Genomic DNA, 20,050 nt, shown 5'->3' with positions numbered 1-20,050 from the left:
TCTTCCGATTTGGTCCCTGGTCAGGCAGGGGCCCCCTTCCTTCGACCTTCACCACTTCCCCTCGTGCTGTGGTTATTTTTATCCGTGCGGGCAGCAGACTGAGGTTATGTGTGCGTGTTCGGGGCCAGACTGCCTGGGGACCGACTCTGGCTGGGTCACTTGTCAGTGGTGGGGTCTTGAGCCTCGGTTTCCTCATCTGTAAGCTGAGGATGACGTGAGATAATGCCGCGGGGTCTCCGCACAGACTCTGGCATGCTGCATGTGCTAACAGGTGCTAACCAGCGTCTAGTACCATGGTAACTAGTATCAAAGTTGTAGCTAGTATTACAACTAGACTGTAACTAGTATTACAAGTTAGACTGGGAGAGCCTTCAGGGCAGGGGCCATTTACAATCCATCTCTGCACCCCATTTAGGGAGCCCTGCAGGGAAGGGGTCAGAAAGGGGCTCTTCCCCTTCCCTCCTCCCTCTTTCCTCCTCCCCTCTGGCTGGACGGAGGCCCAGCTCCCTGCCTCTGGCTGCCGAGTTTCCTGTGGGTTCTTGCTGCCTCTTTGCCCTTGGAGCTGTTTCCTGTCTGACACCCCTGTCCCCTTGGACCCAGAGGGATGTCCCCGCCTCCCCACCTGCCCCATGCTGTCCTCGCAGACTCTGCTCTCGTGGGACCATATGTAAGAGCTTCTGGGTCTTTTCCTAGAAGAGTTCACGTGGGCCAAGCTCGTACATAGTACGTGCACATTTGCCCAACAAATAAAAGTGCCTCTGCCACCATCAGAGCTTGGTGTGACAGAAGTGAGGTGGGGACAACCACTGAATACCCATCTCCGTCAGTTCTGGGAGGTGAGTATTACGTGCAGATGGGGAAACTGAGGCTGAGAGAGACAGAGTGACCTGCTTAAGGCCTAGATGGTGGAGCTGGAACTCCAAGTCAATGTTTTCCTCATTCCTTCTTATTTCTGAGCACACAGTAGGTGCTTAGTCTTTTTTTTTTTTCTTTGGAGAGGTTTTTGCGATAGTGCATGTGTGCTCACCAGAAAGACAGAGAGACAGAAGTGAGAAATCATCCCCCCCCCCCGGGAGGATGGCCATGCCACAATCCCTTTTCCTCCATTCTCCTCTCGGGATCTTGGGCATGCACGCACATGTGCCTGGCGTGAGTTTAAGTACCGGGTCTGGAACTTGAACCACAGTTGGCTACATGGGAGTCCAGTGACATAGCCATTATGCTAACTGCCAGTCCCCTTAGTCTTTGATGCATATTTATTCTGCAAAATGATGGTGACTTCCTGGTGAAGATCAGACCCCTTCTTCTCTAAGCATTTGTTCCTGCTCTGGGGACTGCTGTGAGGGATGGCAGGAGACAGTGAATCACTGGAAGGGCCAGGCCCCGCTGAGCTGCACACGGTAAACGACAGCCACTGGGTAGCTTTGGAAGTCAGGCCAAGAGCGAGGCCCACCCGTCGATGCTCCTGTCACTCCCCACCGCCTCCACTGCCCTTCCAGGTGTCTGACTGTGGGAAGAGCTGCCAGGCCAGGCAGCATCGCTCCTGGGACGTGACGTCTTCCTGGTCCTGCTAGCTCCCCCCAGAAGTCAGCTGCAGGCCAGGCCAGCTGTCCTGTGCTCCCTCCCCTCTGCCACCTCCTGGCCTGCGGAAACTGTTTGCCTAGCAGTGACTCTGCCGCCCCAGCCTGGGACAATCAATAGCACATATCGATTGACACGTGGGTTTATTTTATTGATGATTCAGGAAGATGTGCGGGAGGCATTCTGGAAAGCATCCACACATGAGTCATCGGCCCTTTCAAATCAAACTGTGCTTTTGAAGGATTTTTTTTTTTTTTCTCATGGTGGTAGTGGGGGCTGGTGCAGTGGATTCTACAAACCAAAATGGGGCAGAGTTTTTATTTATTTATTTATTTCCACCCATGGACTTGGATGTGCTTCTCAAGGCCATTGATCTGCTGAGATGGGCTGCCTTTCTCTCTCCACTGACTGAGAGCCACCGTGTCCCTTAAAGTCACACAGACTTGCTGGCAGGGAATAATCATAAAAGCTAGTGCTGGCACCAGCAGTTAGCGTAATGGCTGTGTCACTGAACTCCCATGTAGTCGATCACGGTTCAAGTCCCGGGCCCAGTGGCTTAAACTCACGCCGGGCGCGTGTGCGTGCGTGCCCAAGATCCCAAGAGGAGCATGGAGGAGAAGGGATTGTGGCATGGCCACCCACCAAGGGGGTGATTTCTCACTTTCTATCTCTCTGTCTCTCTCTGTGTGGCGAGCGTACGTGCCCTATAGCAAAAACCCCTCAAAAAAAAAAAAAAAAAAAAACTCATGCTGATCTGGTAGCTACCACGTGATGGGTACTAAGTGCTTCATACGAACTACTTTAACCCTCACTGTGACCTTACAACGGGGCGCTGTGATCATCCCATGTTACGGATGAGTAAACGGAGGCACAGAGATGTTAGGTAATCATCCAATGTTTCACAGCTGGGTAAGAAGTGGAGCCTGGATTTGCACTGTGACTCTGTGTTGACCTCTTTGTCGTGGTGACACCAATCACAGACCTAGCTGGCCTGGGCTGTCTCGTTTCTGCCCATGACCATGGTGTAATCAGTAACCGTGCTGTGGTTTACTGCTCAGTGCTATAGCTATGTTATAACTTGCCTTAGAGGCTCAGTTGCCTCCCATTTGTTCTCCCATCCAGGCCACACACTCTTCAAGAGCACGGAACACATTCTGTCCTTCCTCCCCAGCACAGTAGGGGCCTTTCACGCAGTAGGCCTGCAAGAATCTATAGCCTGTGCCTCCACTTCTCTTCTCTCTGCCAGTCTCCATGGGATCTGAGCTGACTGACCTATCCCATGCAAGCATGCAACCAGGTCTGCCCTGTGGATTTTTTTAACTCCCAGCCACAGGGATTGGTGCAGGGGTGGCCATGTGACTCTGGGAGGCCCAATAAGATTCTGTTTTGGGATTTAAGGGAGGAACTATGAGGAAAGAGGTGCTTTGGCTGCCTGGGCAGCCAGGTTAGGAGGGTGTTAGCCTGAAGTTCCTGGGGCCTCCACGTGATAGGTGCCCACCTGAAAATGAAGCCAACATGGAGGATGCAGAGGCTAAAGATAGCGGGAGAGGAGTGGATAAAGTCCATCTGACAGGGCCGTGTCTGAGGCCGGATCTACCTCTGGACTTTGCAGTCACATAAGCTGGAAAATTCCGTTTTTGCATAAGCCAGTTCGAGATGGGATTCTATTCTCACATAGAATCCTAATGGACAGACAGAGTCAGTAAGTCCTGAAAATGATTCCTTTGTAGGAAACTTTCAAAGTACTTCTGTTTTTTATTTTTTGAGAGGTTTTTGCTATGGGGCACGTGTGCTCACCAGAGAGAGACAGAGAGACAGAAAGCAAGAAATCACCCCCCAGGGGGGATGGCCACGCTGTAATCCCTTCTCCTTCATTCTCCTCTCGGGATCTTGGGCATGCATGCACATGCGCTCGGTGTGAGTTTAAGCTACCGGGTCTGGGACTCGAACCACGGTTAACTACATGGGAGTCCAGCGACATAGCCATTAGGCTAACTGCTGGTTCCCAAAGCACTTCTGACTCACTGTCTCCAAACCCAGGGAGCCCAAGTGGCTCAGTTCCCATCTCAGATGGGAAAACCGATGTGAGGAGGGTCTAAGTTTCATGCCTGCGGTCACGAACCTACAGAGGTCCCAGAGGGGAGGTTGGCGGGTCCTCAGCCTTGGTGCTGCCTCCTCCTCCCAGAGTTAATCTGAACAGGTGGCTGCCATTGTCTCACCCCTTAAATACTTGGTAAGTAGTTCTCCAAGCCTTCTCTCTGACAGTTCTGGGCCTTCAAATGGAGCACGGGCCACCTCCTGTGAAGACCTGGGGTTGGGGGGGGTGTTCCCCCCATTTCTGGGTGGTCAGCGAATGCCCACGTGGCCTCATCCTGCCCAGGACACCGCTGAGGCTGTGGCTGCTTTGTGGAGAGAGCGCTAGCGAGGGCCAGGGCACCGTAAAGGCAAACGGAAGCCCTGTCACTGCTGCCATGCCCTGGCTGGTGCCCGGATGATGGGGTGCTCTCATTCCTTGTCCCCTTTACGTGCAACGCCCAGCACCCCCATCTCTGCGATCTGCTTCCTGGTCCTCCCTCAGCCCCTGTCTTGCCTCCGCATGGGCGGGCCGGGGGAGTCACGTGACATAAGCGGAGGTTCCATTTCACGATGCTCTGCGTATCCAGTTCCCACCCTGCTGCTGCTGCCCCTGCCGGAGACACAGGGTCAGGACCGGGGACAAGGGCTGCGTGTGCTGTACCACTCAGGACAGCCCCACACTGGGCTCGGGGGACTGCAACAGGTACTTGTGGGTGACGCTCAGTGTCCCATGTCCTGCCCCCAGGCCTGCCGCCTCTGGTCCCACACAGGGAGGGGCACCAGGGCATCCCCTAGCCCCCTTTCTTACTCGCTCTCTTCTTTCCATTCCGTAAGTCCCCAGGCACTGCACCAAGGTGCTGGGGACCCACGGCTCCTGCCTCGGCCTCCCGCACCATGCCCATGCCAGGCCCCATCGCCAGCCCCCATGGCTGCTCAGGTCGTTCATGGGGTGGGGACCACACGGACTGTGTTTTAAAAGTGACACTCTGCTATGACAGCACCCACGCTAACACACCGCGTTTGTAAGTGCCCGGGGTCTGCCTCGCGCTGTGGTTTATCTGACTGGATCCTCAGGACATCCCCACAAGGAGGTGTGATTCCTCCCCCATTTCACAGACAGGTCAACTGAGGCTCCGAGAGGCTGAGATGCTCTCTCTTAGTATCTCTCAAAGAGAAAGGCACTGAAGATTCAAACCCAGGCCCCTGGGGTTCTACCATCCTAAGCGGGAAGGGCATGGAAAGAGAGGGAACAGCAGAAGGGCATTTGTCAGACCAGGACAGGATCAGTAGTGGACAGGAACGGAATGGGCTCAGGTGGGGGCTGAGTCTGCCCCTGACCTTCCAGGGCACCTGGGTTGACCCACGGGATGTTACCCAAGTTGGGCCTCCAGATGGACAGTCCCAGGCGGCACCCCTGGTGGGAGTTGATTTCCTGGGCCCGCAAACCTCATCTATCACTCACAGAGCTCTTTTTGCCTGAAATTAGCTGGGCGTGAACAGGAAGGCTAATTTATGCGTGGCCCGGAGCGTTGCCTGCAGCGTGACTCAGAGGTCTGGCGTCAGCAGACGGGGGCAGGGAGGTTGAGGATGGTCAGGCTGAGTCCCCGAGGGGGCCGTGGGGGCTGGGAAGGGCCACACTACAGGACAGATGCCGAACCGGAGGGAGAGCCTACCCAGGACTCCCAGGCCTCGGCCAGCGGACACCTCAGGGGACTGTTCCCGGGTGCGTGTGCTTGGCGGGGGGCACGCTGGGCGTGGTGTCGTGAGTGGGAGTGTTCGCAGCCTGCTCTGACCCTGCAGGGCTGGTGGCCTTGCACCCTCGGGCCCCCCGTCTGTAAGTGGGCTGACGACACCTGCTTCCAGGAGCACGAGAACAGCTTGGTCAGAAGGGACCACGGCGTGCAGACGGTAGCCAGTGATCCAGAAGAGCCCCGACCCACCCCACCTGGACAGTGAGGCTGCCTCTCCCTGAGCGCTGATGTTCATGGTGGAAACAACCGGCACCGACATGTGTGGAATCGGGCCCTTGGCGCTGGGCACCTGGCCTCATCTCGTTCGGTGTGGACGACCCATTTGACTAAAGGGGAAATGGGGACGTGGAGTCTCTGGGGCCGAATCGTGACACAGAACTGCCTGGTCACGCGCTGGGCGCTGTTCTAAGCTACTCCGCTTTGCCCTCACGCCGGCCCTGTGAGCGAGTCACGGCTGTTACAGGTCCTCCCTAACAGACAGATGAAGCACTAGAAGCACAGAGAGGTTGAGTCGTTCCCCCAGAGTCCCACAGCAGCTAAGTGGCAGAGCTGGGATTTGAACCTTGGTTACCAAAGCCTGGAGCCTGTAGCACTGTGCTCTTTTATGCCTCTTCAAATCTGTTCTAGCCCCATCTTTCCCAGCAGCGGGGAGATCCTTCTGGGGACCAACGCTCCCATCATGGGGACTTCTCAGAGACTTTTACTGGCAGAGATCTCATGGAAAATTAGGAAACCAAGGCCCAGGGAGTTCAGTAGAAAGGCCCAAAGGACATGGCCGACAGGTGGCACAGCAACGGGGGGCTGCCATTCCTCTTCCCACGTTCCAGATGAGAAAACAGAGCCCTGTATTGTTCACAGACTGCCTGTCCAGCACTCCGTGGGACTCTAAGAAATGCTGCTATAGGCCACAATACCTGCTTTCCCTTCTCTTCCTTTCATAGCCAATTCTAAACACCTCCTCCAGGGAGCCTTCCCTGATTTTTGCTGTACATAGTCTTTGTCACCTGCTATCTGAGAGCAGCTCCCTGAGGGCTGCGGACTCAGTGACCACATCTGCATTTCACTGGGCAGTTATGCAGCCTTGTACCAGGCTGGGTGATGGATGTGCGGAGGAGACAGGGTCCTGCCCTCGGGGACACGTGTCTCTGGCAGCAGGACACATGGGAGCGCCGCGATGGGCCTTGGTCATGTGCTTCTTGATTGCCCATGTCTAGAGAGCCTTCTAGGGGCAGGAAGCGGCTTAGCCTGGGCCCATGCTCTGGTATCAAGGGGGCTGGAAACCCACGCTGTGTGAGCCATGTCTGTCACCTGTGGTTGATCATCCTCCTCAAGAGAGAGCCTGCAGTTCCTCCATGTTCTCTCCAGGGACGGGGGCCCAGAGATACAGACGCATTCCTGATTCAAGGCATCTCCAGGCCCCCAATCATAAGGCAAAGAGTACCCAGGCACCCCTGCCTCCTAGCCGGCCAGGCGTGGCTCCACCAGGGAGGGCTGGGGCCCGTAAGTCCCCAAGCAGAGCTCAAGAGGTCTTAGGGCCACACGGGGCCGTTTTCCAGCCTTGAGCAAGAACCACACTGAGGAGAAAACCTGCTTCCTCTACACCCACCCTCCCCACTGAAACGAAACCAAAGCCATGAAGAAAGAAAAGTTGTCTCTAAACTTCTGCTTGGGCTCGGGCCATAGGCAAGATGCCCAGGAGGGTCCAGTGTGGGAAGATCACTTGGTTCCTAATCCAAGATAGCAGATAAGGAGGGACGCGGATGCCGGGGAGATGCCAGGCACAGTGGGGCGTGGGCACACGTGACCATTAGACTGTCCTGCGGGTCCCGGCTGAACAGCCAGGGCCACAAACAGCCCCGGCAGGCGAGGCACTAGGGGTTAGCGTCCTCTGGCACCCAGCGCGTGGGGGCTAGAGTAGGAGCCAGGCTTCTCCCCTGCCACTGGCGTTATCTGGATGTCACCTGCCCCCCGGGCGTGATCTATATCTTGGGAGAGACTGTGAACCCCCTCCGTTTGGAATGATCACGCCTGACACTTCCTGAGTGGCTGCTGTAGGCCTAGGCCGGCACTGGCGTCGCGAAGTAGGTGCTGGCCCATTTTCCAAGCACTGAGGCTTGGTGGAGCCTCAGCACAAAGTCACGGGGTTGGGGAGTGTGAGCGCAGAACCTCGCGCCTGTGCCTTTGGGCCTGTGGGGGAACCCTTCCCCTCAGGATCATGGGAGATCATTTGCAGCAGGTAACCTACACTCTAAGCTCTGGAGCCCAAGCTGCTGGCTTCCTTCCTCTGCCTCACAGCAGTGACCTCGCTTGAGCCCCTTCTGGAAAAGCTCCCAGGAGCTCAAACCCTCCCTGAGATCCCAGACCTGACACACAGGGCACTGGCCACCCTTCCTGTCACTCCCATCTCCCAGTGTCCTGTCTGCCCTAGGCTGCCCCTGAGCCCCCGCCGTTCCTAACCGGTCTGGAGTTGGAAGTCGGACGCGACGGCAGCCCAGCAGCTGGGGCTGGGCAGCTACCATGGGCTGATGCTGCCAGGGTCGGTTTTCCACAGGCAAGCCCAGCCAATGGGATTCTAGGCCTGGGGAGAGAGGACAAGGGCTGGGTGGCTGGAACCCTGAGTCCAGCCCCTGAGGACCAAGTGGGGGCCTTGAGGCCCTCCCGGCTACCCTCTTGTAGCCCACCTCCGAGATCGGATGCTCCCCAGATGTCCAGGAAAATGATCCCAGCCACTGTGGTGGTCATGAGTTACCCTCTGGGCCGATTTGGCACTGGGACTTCAGAAAGCTGCCTTGACCCTGCTCTCTTCCCGCAGCTCTCTCTGCAGGTGGTTCCGGTCGGACCCCAGCCTGATGAGGCCCCGCCCCTGATCATCCCAAGGGGCGGAGTCAGCTAGACCACAGGAGCCAAGCCCCTCCCCCAGGCACCTTGGCCCAGGTCTGAGATGCCCCTGCCGTGGGGTATGGTGAATATGGCCCCCGGGTTGAGTCCCCAACACCTACCTTCGACAGGTGAGGTCTTGAGGCGCCGGCAGATGGCCTCGGTGTCCCCGTAGGTCTCCTTGATCCTGACCACGGCCTCAGTGCCCCGCAGCTCCATGAGGGAGCGGAGCTCCTCCATCGTGCACCCGAACTCGCCCCCATGGCTCGACTCGTTTCTTTGGTTTTTGGAGTAAAAGTCGCTGTTGGTCATGTCACCCATGTTTGCCACAGCCCCTGCTCGGGGCAGGCCCGAGACTCAGCACTGGACCAGAGGCTGCAGGTGGGGGCTGTGTGTGGCTGTCCTCAGCACACCCTCACTGGACGGCTGTGGCTCCAGGTGGCCGACTCCGGGTCCCCAGGGGAGGTGGTGGCCGAGGCGGGCTGGTGACAGTGGTGGTGAGCTCCAAGGGGTGTCCCCGGGTGTGGGGTGAAGTCCAGGGGCCGGAGGGGCTCAGGGCTGTAGACCCAGGAGTCTCCATCCAGTGGGGCCCATGCTGCTCCCGGAGGTGGTGTCTACATGGTCAGGGGCGGTGGCTCCTGTGGGGACAAGCACAGAGCGAGTGATGAGGGCCAGGCAGTGACAGGCGTTCAAGAGGGTCCAGGGCGCCCACAGGACACCCCGAGTAACTCACACGCACAAGGGTGACTCATGCAACACCACACACCAGTACATGCTGCGAATCCTAGCGGTGCAGGTACCCACCTGGCGTGCCACGTAACACACAGCTCATCACACACCCTCACCGCACTGTCCGCTGTGCCGTGGAACACGCTGTCTGCGTAACATGCACAGTCAACGTGTCTGCACCAGCCGGCCCGCACACCCCTACACGCACATCCACTGCACGCCATTCCAACAGACGCCCCTTGCACATGCTGTCACACACAGCCGCACTGGGGGCACACCTTGACGTCCACGTCCTGTCCTCATAAGGCCCTGTGCTCAGGGCACGCCTGGGTCTGAGCACACCTGGCTGCCCTTCCTCTTCTCTCACGAGTAAGGCAGCCGCACACATGGCCCGTGCCCACACACACGGGGCAGCCCCTCACCCGCTGCAGGCCCACACAGACACGCTTCCCACCCAGGCCACAGAAGGACGATGTCACACACACTCCTTTCCCCACTCTCTCTCCCCACTGGGGTCTCACCCGCGTGGAGATGGGAGAAAGCCCCCCTCTGCAGCAGCCCCGACCACGCTAATCGAGGCCCTCATCCCGGCCTGAGGGGCCAGCCCATGAGATTCGCCAGGGCGTCACCGACCCCAGAGGCTGGTCCCCAGCGAGGACACGGTCAATGGAGCCCTCACCTGGGGGCCCCACACACCAGCACCACGGACAGCAGCCGACCCTCCTGCAGCCGGGAGGAGGGCGCGCTTCCCCTGCCTGCCAGGCCACCCCGGACTGCAGCATCAGCATCTGCGGGGCTGCCAGGAGGAAATCCAATCCTCCCGACACCCAACACCCCTGCCGAGGCCCCAGCAAGCAAGCGTTGGGTGACAAAGGGCCCCTGCTGAGCTCGGCTGGGCCTGGCACGGGGACTGCACCGGCCCCACCCAGCAGCTGTGGACAGCTGTCCATGCTGGGTCCAGGACAGTGGGAGGAAGGGGGAGAGGACGGTAACACAGCACTGAGCACCTGCCCCCGTCCCTGCTCCCCCATCGTGACCCTCCTACGCATTTTGGAGCTGGAGGCATTCTGGGTTCATGTCACCTCCCAGTGAGGAACCGAAGCTCAGAGTGGGAAAGGAACTTGTCCCGACCACACAGAACAAGAGGGCAGCAGGGACCAGAGATGGGTGGTTTCCGGTTCTCAGCCCAGTGCTCTTCCCCCTTCCTCTAGGGGGCGCTCTCTCCTTTCTTTCTGAAGAGCCCAGGCTGTGGGTGGATTGGGCTAGGCTGCAGGTAAGAACACAGGTTCTGGGGTCAGAGTGACCCAGGTTCTAATCCAGGCTCTCCTGTCTTCTGGTTGCGGGGCCCTGGGAAATGCCTTTCCCTGTTAGGAGGCTTGGTTCCTTCAGCTGTAACTGGGGACAATGGTAGCGTCTTCTGGTTCCCAGCTACCTCTCAGTTGGCCAGGAACTGATTATAAATGCCCAAGTCCCAGGTGCTTTCACGGGGCACAGGGGCCCTGAGCCATGAGCCAGGGGTGCTGGAGCCACTGGGAAAAGCCATTCTTCCACGATGCAGGAGGAAGCTCTATGTCTACACTGGGACCCACTTTATGGGGTGGAACAGAGTGCATGTGATGCCTCAAGAGGAGACATGACACATCGGGAAGATTGCGTGCTTGCTGCCCCACCTCAGTTCTGCAGGACTGCTTGTCCTCGGCTATTGGAGCACACACCATCCCCACAGCCCCTGAGCGTTCTGTTCTTTTATTTTTTTGGCCATAGGGCATGTGCACTTGCCAGAGAGAGACAGAGAAAGGGGTCAAATGAGAAACCATCTCTCTGGGGGGGTTGACCATGCCACAATTCCTTCTCCTCTATTCTCCTCTCACGATTTTGGGCATGACACACATGTGCCCAGTGAGCGCATGCACCCTATAGCAAAAACCTTTCCCCCCCAAAAAAAACTAAAATGTTGCACGAGCAGATGCCTAAATAAAAAGCAAACAAACAATATTGAGTCTCATGGCGCCGGATCCAGGACTTGAACTGTGCTCAGCCATGTGGGAATCCAGTGCCTTAACTACCATGCCATCTGCCGACTTGAGTTTTTTTTTTTTTTTTTCCTCTCTCTCTCTTTTTTAATTTTAAAGATAATCTATTTATTTTTTCCTTGAATGAGGGTGGTGGGGGGAGAGACAGCCAGCTTCCTGACCAGGGTCTTGACCAGGGTCTTGATACATGATCCACCCCCGCTAGCACCAGATCACGGGCCCGTGCATGTTTGGTGCACTCAGGGAGGCCTTTGGGTGCAAACCTGGAGCCTTCCTATGTGGGTCCACCCGACAGGGAGGTTTTTGTTTTTTCTTTTTTTTTTAAGAGTTTTTTTTTCCTTAGGGCGGCTACACTTGCCAGAGGGAGAAAGACAGAGAGAAAGTGAGAAATCACCCCCAGGAGGGATGGCCATGCCGCAATCCCTTCTCCATTCTCCTCCTGGGATTTTGGGCACGCACGCACATGTGTGTGGGGTGATTTCAAACCACCGGGTCTGGGACTCGAATCGCGGTTGACCACGAGGGAGTCCAGTGATGTTACCACTATGCCATCTGCTGGCCCCTGGGGGTGGTGTGTTTTACCACTGCATCGCTGTCCAGCACGTCCCCTGCCCATGAGTTCTGACCTCAGCAGTGATTACTGGGAGGAGGAGAGGCAGGGACCACGAATGTTTGTGAATAAGGAAAACAATACCCGCCCTCCTCTCCATTTCTTGAGCATCTAGTACATGTCAGCTGTGAGCAGAGAGCTCTGTACACGGCGTCATCCATCAGACGGGGAATTCTCAGGAGCGAGGGGTGTGTATGTTTTATGTGCTGCTTTGGCTAGAAAAGTGCCTGGCTCCTGGTGATGTCTAAAAAGTAATTGTGACCAGCAGATGACATAATGGCTACATCACTGGAGTCCCATGTAGTCTATCGCAGTTCACATCCCGGACCCCGTGGCTTAAAATAAGTCCTGGACCCAGTGGTTTAAACTCACACTGGGCACATGTGCATACGTGCCCAAGATCGCAAGAAGAGAACGGAGGAGAAGGGATTGAGGCATGGCCATCCCCCGGGGGGGTGATTTCTTGCTTTCTCTCTGTCTCTATCTTCCTGGCGAACGCACGCATCCTATAGCAAAAACCTCTCCTCCCCCAAATAAATAAAATAATTGTTGCACGAACGGATGAATGAATAACAAGCAAACAAGCAATATCTCCTTGGGTCTTTACAACTGTGAGGTAGATATGAGAATTATACCCATTTTACAAAGAGAGCAAATGGCAGAGGGGCAAGGCCCCTTGCCCAAAGCCACCCAGCAGGCCCAAGGTCTTTTCAGAAAGGGCTGGCTGGGGCCTCGTCTGTGACCTGTGACGCGAGCCTCTCTCGGGAGAGTGCTGGCAGCTGTGTCTGGGCCCGGGCTCCCCCTGTGCAGCTGCAGCGAGAGCCAAGCGCAGGAGGCGAGGCGAGACCTCAGAACACATGGCCGCCTTCCCCAGGGCTGGATGAGGCCCCAGGCCCGCAGCAGGAGGGAAGGAGAAGGGGCTTTTGTGTGAAGCAGGGCCGTCCTCCTGCCTGCTCAGTGTACAAGTGTTTGTGCAAGTTCAGGGAACCGGAGGGAGAAGGAGCCAACGGCTGGAACGACATGAGGGCTGAGTGAGGCTCACAGGGCACCATCGTTGGGAGGGGGGAGGGTATGCTCTTTCTGGCCAGTGCAGTGGCTCAGGGCCAAGAGGAAAGGGATGAGGTGCTCTGGGAAGGTGGACACCCAGCTGGAGGGACAGGGGCTGGGGAGGTGATGTGCTGGAACCTTCTAGAATGGGCTTTGCTTTCTCAGCAATGAATCGCGGTGACAGATGCAGACATTCTGTCCAGAAGGGAGTCAGGATTAAGCAGGAGCCTCAGGAGGTCTCTGTCGTGGGATTTAAGCAACTAGTGTGGGCCAGGTGGACACTTAGGACCCCAGACCACCCTGAACCGATGGGTTCAGTAGACTACCCTGGGACCCTGAGCCAGTCCTAGCTTCACTGGGTCTTGTCTGCAGCCTCTGTAATGTGGAGACACGTCACAGTATTCTGTCACTAGCTGCTGGGTGCTCTAAGTGCTTTATAGAGACTCTCTCTCTCAGAGATGGTGTAAGGGGTTAAGAGGGGGGCAAATTTCTGGATTCACGTTCAGGTTCCTTTACCTCCCCGCTGAATGGAAAGCAAATGAACTTCGGTTTGATTACCTTCAAAGAAAAGGCATGAGGTAGGGAATAACAGCATCCACCCGATAGGTGTTATGAGGCTTCGATGAGTTATGGCATATAAAATACTTAGCACTGGGTCCTGTACACGGCAGACCCTCAGCCGATGTTGTGATTATTACCATCAGTCCATACAAGCACTTTACGTGACCGAGAATCTTTTCCCCATAGAACACACGAAGTAACTGAGGCCAGAGGGGAATACATTGCCCAAGATCAAGATTGAAACACAGCTCAGAGTGCTGGAGCTGAGATTTGAACCCAGGTAGGCTGGGTGTAGAGAGATGCTCCTAACTGGGATACTATTCTGCCTCCCCCAGAGAATCTCCCTCATGGGGTTCTGACGACGCTTAGATGAAGTGCCATATGTGAACCAAAGTGCTTTGCAAGCCACAAGGGACTTCCTGAACCCGAGGTGCTGTTTCTCATCTGTCCCCTGCTACCTGCGGCATGGCTTACAGCCCCAGTAATTACATCTCTGACAGCAGGAGCTGCGAGGAGCCTTTAGCAGCAGGAGTGAGTGGATGGCTACTGTGGATGCCAATGAGTGTTCTTAGGAAGAACGATGATCTTCAGCCACATGCCTGCCCAGGAATCCCTCCATAACCCTGTCCCCCGTCCATCTATCCATCCACCCATTTACTCTTCAGCCCACCACCCGATGACTGTATTTTGGGTGCCTACTGGGTGTCAGGCACTGAACAATCCAGACATAGTCCCTGCTCTCCCGGAGGGGATGGTGGGGAAGAGACTAAGTGAATGATTTCCATGATTTAGTGGGTGTGCCACCACACGGAGTCACGGGTGTTGTAGACGCCAGAGCAGACCTGACCTGGCCCAGGTAACATGGAAGGCATTTCCTTTCAATTGAGTAGGGCTCCCCCAACAGGTTAAAAAGGAGCTAAGTTTGGACCAGCAGTTAGTGTAGTGGTTATGTCGCTGGACTCCCACGTAGTCGACCGCGGTTCGTGTCCCGGACCCAGTGGTTTAAAACTCACGCCGGGCGCGTGTGCGTGCGTGCCCAAGATCCCGAGAGGAGATGGAGGAGAAGGGATTGCGGCGTGACCTTCCCACCTGGAGGTGATGTCTTGCTTTCTGTCTCTCTGTCTCTCTCTGTCTTTCTGGCGAGCGCACGCGCCCTATAGCAAAAAACCTCTCCCCCAAAAAAAGGAGTTAAGTCATGGGATGGACTGGGAAGAAACTGGAATATGACTGCATGTTAGGAAGAGCTCGGGAGGGACAGGGTGAAAGGGGCAGGGAAGGGCTAGTGTGAGCAAGTACGGAGGGAAAAGATGAATTCTGGGATAAGCTACGTTTCCAAACGGTGTTCCAGAGGTGGTTGAATTTACACATACTCCCTTCTCTCCTTTCCTGATGCTGTTGCCACGCCCTCAGCCCCGCATCTCAAAGGTACATGGGAGAGGTCCCGACTGTTCTGAGCATCTGGACTTGCCTTCTGAGCTGGGCAGCTCATTTTCGTGCTTGCTCTGACTGTGGGACTCTCTGGACTGAACTGCACGGCCGGCCAGCACCAGCTCATTTTCGTGCTTGCTCTGACTGTGGACTGAACTGCACAGCCAGCCAGCACAGACGCACCGGATGATACAAGGCCAACGATCTGACAGATGCAGAGAACGGAGGACCTGGTAGTCTGGAAGGGACCCACCAGCTGCCCGCATCCCACGGCCCTGCCACGTAGTTCCACGGAGCACTCTCCGCTGTCTGGGCCTGGGCCTCCCAACCAGCTGCTGTCCTGGGCGGCCTCCGTGTCCCTTCCTTGGAAGCCGTTCCTGACCACTTAGTCTGCACACATGCCCTGCTTCTAGGACGCCTCCCAGACTGCACGGCTTCACACTTGATTGCTCAGGCCTGCCTGATTGTCTCTTCCCCAGGATACAGAGAGCTCCCTGTTTAAAGCAGCCATGTGTATTCTGCTCTGGGTGCAGGGCGTGGCGGCCAGCAGGGACTCAGCAAGCGCTTGGTGGATGAAGGGACCTCTGGGTTGGCCCCGTGGGAAATGTCACTTTAAACTGGCTCTCACATCTCGGTTTCCTCATCTGTGAAGTGGGCTAGTGGTCGTTGCCCTGCCCAGAAAAATAGTGCTCGTAGTCATATTTTTCCCCTTCCATGCACATCCTCTGCCCTCTGCTCCTGTTTCCTTTTTTGCAAGGAGGCATGGGCGTGCCCCTGGGATAGCCTCTCAGCCATGGCACCTCCGGATTCGGATCTCCTCTCGCCTGGGCCAAACATCAGCTGGCCTGCCCCTCTATGAGGGACTGCATGAGCTGCGTGACCGTGGACAAGTCGCCCAACCTTGCCGGGCCTCGGCTGTGAGATGACCCTGTCTGTCTCACGGCTGCAGTGAGGGCCCAGTGAGACCCAGCTCTGGGCATGGACATATTCCACGGGGCTGGGCTTCCCTGAGTGCCTCGGCCTGCCTCCCACCCCCAGGTATTAGCAATCCCACCTCCCACGCGAGGGAGCTCTCCACATCACACACGTGGTAGGCACCTTTGCCCTAAGCAATGGGCAGGGCCCACAGCCAGTCCTGGGTCCAGTGAGGTTGAGCAATACACTCAGGGTCACACAGCCAACCCAGGCCAAAGCCCAGCGAGAAGCTCCTCCCTGCTTTCCCGGCGCTGGCCCTGGGACCCTGACCAAGCTCTCTCCTCACCAAGCTCAGTTTTCCCATGTGGAAAGGGAAGGGGCTGGATTGGTGTTCTCTGGGATCCCTTCAGGCTCTAAGGCACCAGGCTTTCTTGGGGAATTCAGGAGAAAGGCTGACAATATTGGATTCATGCATGCTAGTTTCATCTTATTAGCATGGAAATGACTGTATTGTTACATTTTAATGACTCAAGGGTAGGTTAGGGGTGCCTTAATCAAAAGTCTTTGCCAGGAGGGATGCTGGCAGAAAAGGAGTGATTTGGGGGGGAGTTAATGTAACAAAGAAGGAATCTATCTTTCGAAGGAAGGATTAGAAAAAAACAAAACCAACCTCAAACCAAGAGCTTTTCAAATCCTCACGGAACGATGGTAGCTGGGACAGCTGAAAACGAGTTCTGTGCTAAAAAAATCACCTTTGGGTGCCAGATCCTTCCGTTTTAAGATGTGCTGAATTTAAATGCCGCCTTGATATGTATTTTTAAAGTCGTCTTTTCCTTTGAATCATCCCTGGCAGCAAAATGACTGACACGGGGACACAGACCAGCATGGAGATCCCTGGCAAGCGAGGCCTGGGTCTGATGGGGACTAGCTGTGTGGCCTGAGCAGAGCTGTTAACCTCTCTGTGCCTTGGCTTCTCCCTCCCCCAAATGAAGACAAGGACATGGCCTACTTCCCAGGGTTCCGTAGGGATTCACTGAGCTCCAGCTTAGCGCGGTTCCTAGCAGAGAGGATGCACTGGTCATGGGGTGACTGTTCTCGCCGGGACAATCTAACCCCCTTCCTGCCTCTAGCCTTTGCTAACCAGGCTGCTCCATGGTGCCGTCTTTTTTTTTTTTTTTGTTGTTGTTATAGGGCGTGTGCACTCGCTGGAAAGACAGAGAGAGACAGAGAGACAGAAAGCGAGAAATCACCCCCCAGGGGGGATGGCCACACCACAATCCCTTCTCCTCCATTCTCCTCTTGGGATCTTGGGCACGCACGCACACGCGCCAGGTGTGAGTTTTAAGCCACCAGGTCTGGGACTTGAACCGTGTTCGACTACATGGGAGTCCAGCGACATAGCCATTATGCTAACTGCTGGTCCCCATGGTGCCATCTTTAAAGCAGAACTTGGTTTGCTTCTGCCATACTGCATGGTTCAAAGGGGTGGGGCTCCCAGCCTGGAGGCATGGCATGCAAAGCCAACTTCCCCTCTGCTTTGGTCGAGGTGAGCTGACGCTGGTGCCATGGGGTAGGCAGGACTATTTCCCCTCCTGGCTGCAAAGTCTGCCTTTCTGTAGGGACCCTACTGCCCCTGGGCTGGGGAACCCACCCCTTCTGCTGAGCCCAGGGCAATGGGTGTGCTCAGGTTGGCTGCCAGGGGCGGAGGGACACAGGCTCCTGCTCCCTCCCTCAGAAAGCCTTGGCCCTCCCCTGGGGGAGGGGGCTTGCTTGCACGCATGTGTGAGAAGGAGAGAGAGCCTGATGACTCAGGGTAGCTAGGTATCAGTGTAGCTGGGTATGTCAGTGTGAGTGTGGAAGGTGAGTGTGCAGGGTAGGCCTGAGCGTGTAGTGTACATGTGCAGGGTGTGTTTGCATGTGCAGGGTGAGTGTACAGGGTTAGCATGTTGGGTGTGTTTGAGTGTGCTGGGTGAGTGTGCAGGGCATGTTTGCATGTGTAGGTGAGTGTGGGTGTACAGGCTGGGTGAATGTGGGTGTGCAGGGTGTGTTTGAGTGTGCAGAAGCTGTGCATGTGTGCTGGGTTGCTGGAGAATGAGTGGGCTGAATCCGGGGCACACCTGAGTCAGAGGACTATGAAAATGCTGGGTTGAGCTGGATCTGTGAGTGACTATGTGTGTGGGTGTGTAAGAAGGCCCATGCAGTGTGTCCGCAGATGTGTGCTCAGTGTGAGTGACCCCAAAGGACAAGGTGTACCCTGGAGGAATGTGTCAGCACGAGTACGTGCGAGTCAGGAGCTCTGTGCCTCACCCATCCCTGAGTGTGCAATCTGCACAGCGTGTGTGTCACGTGTGCATGCATACACATCGAAACCGACAGCAGCGATCCTGACTGAATTTTCACAGCCAAGGACGGAGAACAGAGGAAGGGAACTGAAAATGCATATCTCAGAAGTGAATTCAGTGCTATTTTTAGACAACTCCTGTTAACCAGAAGAAGAAAATCTAAAAGAAAAAGAAAAGAAAAAAATCCCACAGAAACAGCCTGGCCTCAGCTTTGGGGACACCAAGGAGGAGCAGTTAGGGACCTAGGGCTACACCCCTCAACCTCAGGCTTGGCCAGAAGGAGGGTCAGGCCTTAGCTTCCCACTGAGATCTACTCCCCCCGCTGGCCCCTGTTCTCCAGAGCAGCCATTGACGTGAGATGGCAGGAAGAACCTTCCACTTCTGTCCTCCACGTGCCTTGCACACACACCCATCTATCGACTCACCCACCCACCCACCCAGCCAGCCATCTAACCCTCCCTCTGTCCCTCCATCCACTCACCCATTCGTTCATTAACACATCGTTCATCGATCCATCCATCCACTGACCTGGCCTGTCATTTGTCCAGCCATCCGCCCATCCCCAAAACCCGATGAGGTGTGTGTCAGGCTCTGTCACGGGCACTGGGGACTATGAGGAGGGCAACAGAGCTGCTCAGACCCTCCGTCCTGCTGTCCAAGGCCTGCTCACTCTGCCACAGGGATCCCCCGACAGCCCCTGTCAGGATCTGCAGGCTGGGTTGTGTGGTTCCTGTACAACTTTAAGTTCAGATCCTAGGAGGGTGTACCTGAAATGACTCTTGCCTGGGAACCAGATTCACTGGGTCCCGATCTTGGCCTGACCATGACTGTTAGCAGAGACCGCTTAGCACATGCCTTCTGTGGGCTGTGTGGGATCGCTGTCCTGCTTTACAGGTGATGCATGGGGGCTGACATAGGAGGGAGGACTCAGCACAATTTCAATGTGTCTGCTCTGGGGGCCAGCAGGTGGCGTGGTTAAGGGCACTGGATTCCCACATGTCTGACCGAGGTTTGAGTCCTGGACCTGGTGGCTTGCTTTCTCACTTTCTCTCTCTCTCTCTCACTCTGTCCCTCTCTGGTCAAATTAAATTAAATTAAATCAAATAAATAAATTAAATGAACTACTTATTTTTTAAAAAAATCTGTCTGCTCTGGTCCAAAGCTGGTCTTTCCTTTATCCTAGTACTCTTCACTGACTCGCAGTATGTCTGAGGCCAGCCCCGCCCCTCCTGCCTCGGTTTCCTCTTCACTCAACTGAGCATGTAAACTAGACAGCTATTCAGCCTTGAAGGGCATTTTTAACACCATCCTCAAGATTCTCCCATACCCAGACGCTCGCATTGTGGGGCACAGACAGTTCCCTGGGCTTTCCTGCTGCCCTTCTGCCTCCACCGGGAATGGGTGTCCCAGTCGTAGGCCAAATCCTGGCTGGCTGGAGGCTGGAGGAAGGAGGAGTACACCAGAATGCAGAAGGCACAAGTCGATCAGATTTCACCTCCTGCCCATGTCATCCCCGCCTCTCCGTGGGTCTCTACACGACAGTATCTGCTTCTAAGCTTTGTACCCTTCATGTGCTCCACATTTAAAGTCGTCCCTTAAAAAAGAAAAACCTTCCTGCGTTTTCTGACGAGGCTAAAACAGGAGAGTCACTAGCAGGTGGAGTCCGGAAAGCCTGGTTAAGGTGGCGAGTAAGAAGGGACATGCATTGCGAAGGCTGGGAGGGTGGCCCTGTCCTGGCTGGACCAGCGGTTCTGGATAATGCTCTCTGGTTCCAGACAAATCCCTCAGTCACCTCCCGTCGTCCTCTTACCCTGCCCCACTCTCTCCCTACCACCACATTCGATGTCTTCAGATCCCCTTGCAGCCTCCAGACCCCAACTGGCCACGGTGACACCAATGCCTGCCTTTATTTCCCTCATTCTCTTCCACCTCCTGCTCTGTCCCCGTGGATGAAAAGAAAAACCACACATGATGATAGCGACGCTAACATTGTACCCCCTTGTGCCAGGTGCTGCTTTACACACTTATCTCTGACCGTCCACAAAGCCCTCCAGTAGGTATTGCCAGCACCCCCCCCCCCGCTACGAGAAGAAAAGCGAG

General features: G+C 55.9%; 1 protein-coding gene across 11 annotated transcripts in view; it reads right to left on the bottom strand.

Moving 5' to 3' along the window:
• The window catches only part of ATP2B2 (ATPase plasma membrane Ca2+ transporting 2), a 354,796-nt gene that overhangs the window by 157,558 nt on the left and 177,188 nt on the right, over positions 1-20,050 (bottom strand). For all 11 annotated transcript variants that reach the window (XM_006151983.3, XM_006151984.3, XM_027773234.1 and 8 more), the window contains one exon: positions 8,408-8,923. In XM_006151983.3, coding sequence (XP_006152045.1) covers positions 8,408-8,606 — 199 coding nt within the window. In that variant the 5' untranslated portion in view covers positions 8,607-8,923. The remainder of the gene's footprint in view (positions 1-8,407; positions 8,924-20,050) is intronic.

This window comes from Tupaia chinensis, unplaced genomic scaffold (assembly GCF_000334495.1).
Source record: "Tupaia chinensis unplaced genomic scaffold, TupChi_1.0 Scaffold000333_1, whole genome shotgun sequence".
Classification (NCBI taxonomy): domain Eukaryota; kingdom Metazoa; phylum Chordata; class Mammalia; order Scandentia; family Tupaiidae; genus Tupaia; species Tupaia belangeri.
The sequence above is the reverse complement of the archived record's forward strand: the minus strand, read 5'-3'. Positions and strand labels throughout refer to the sequence as shown.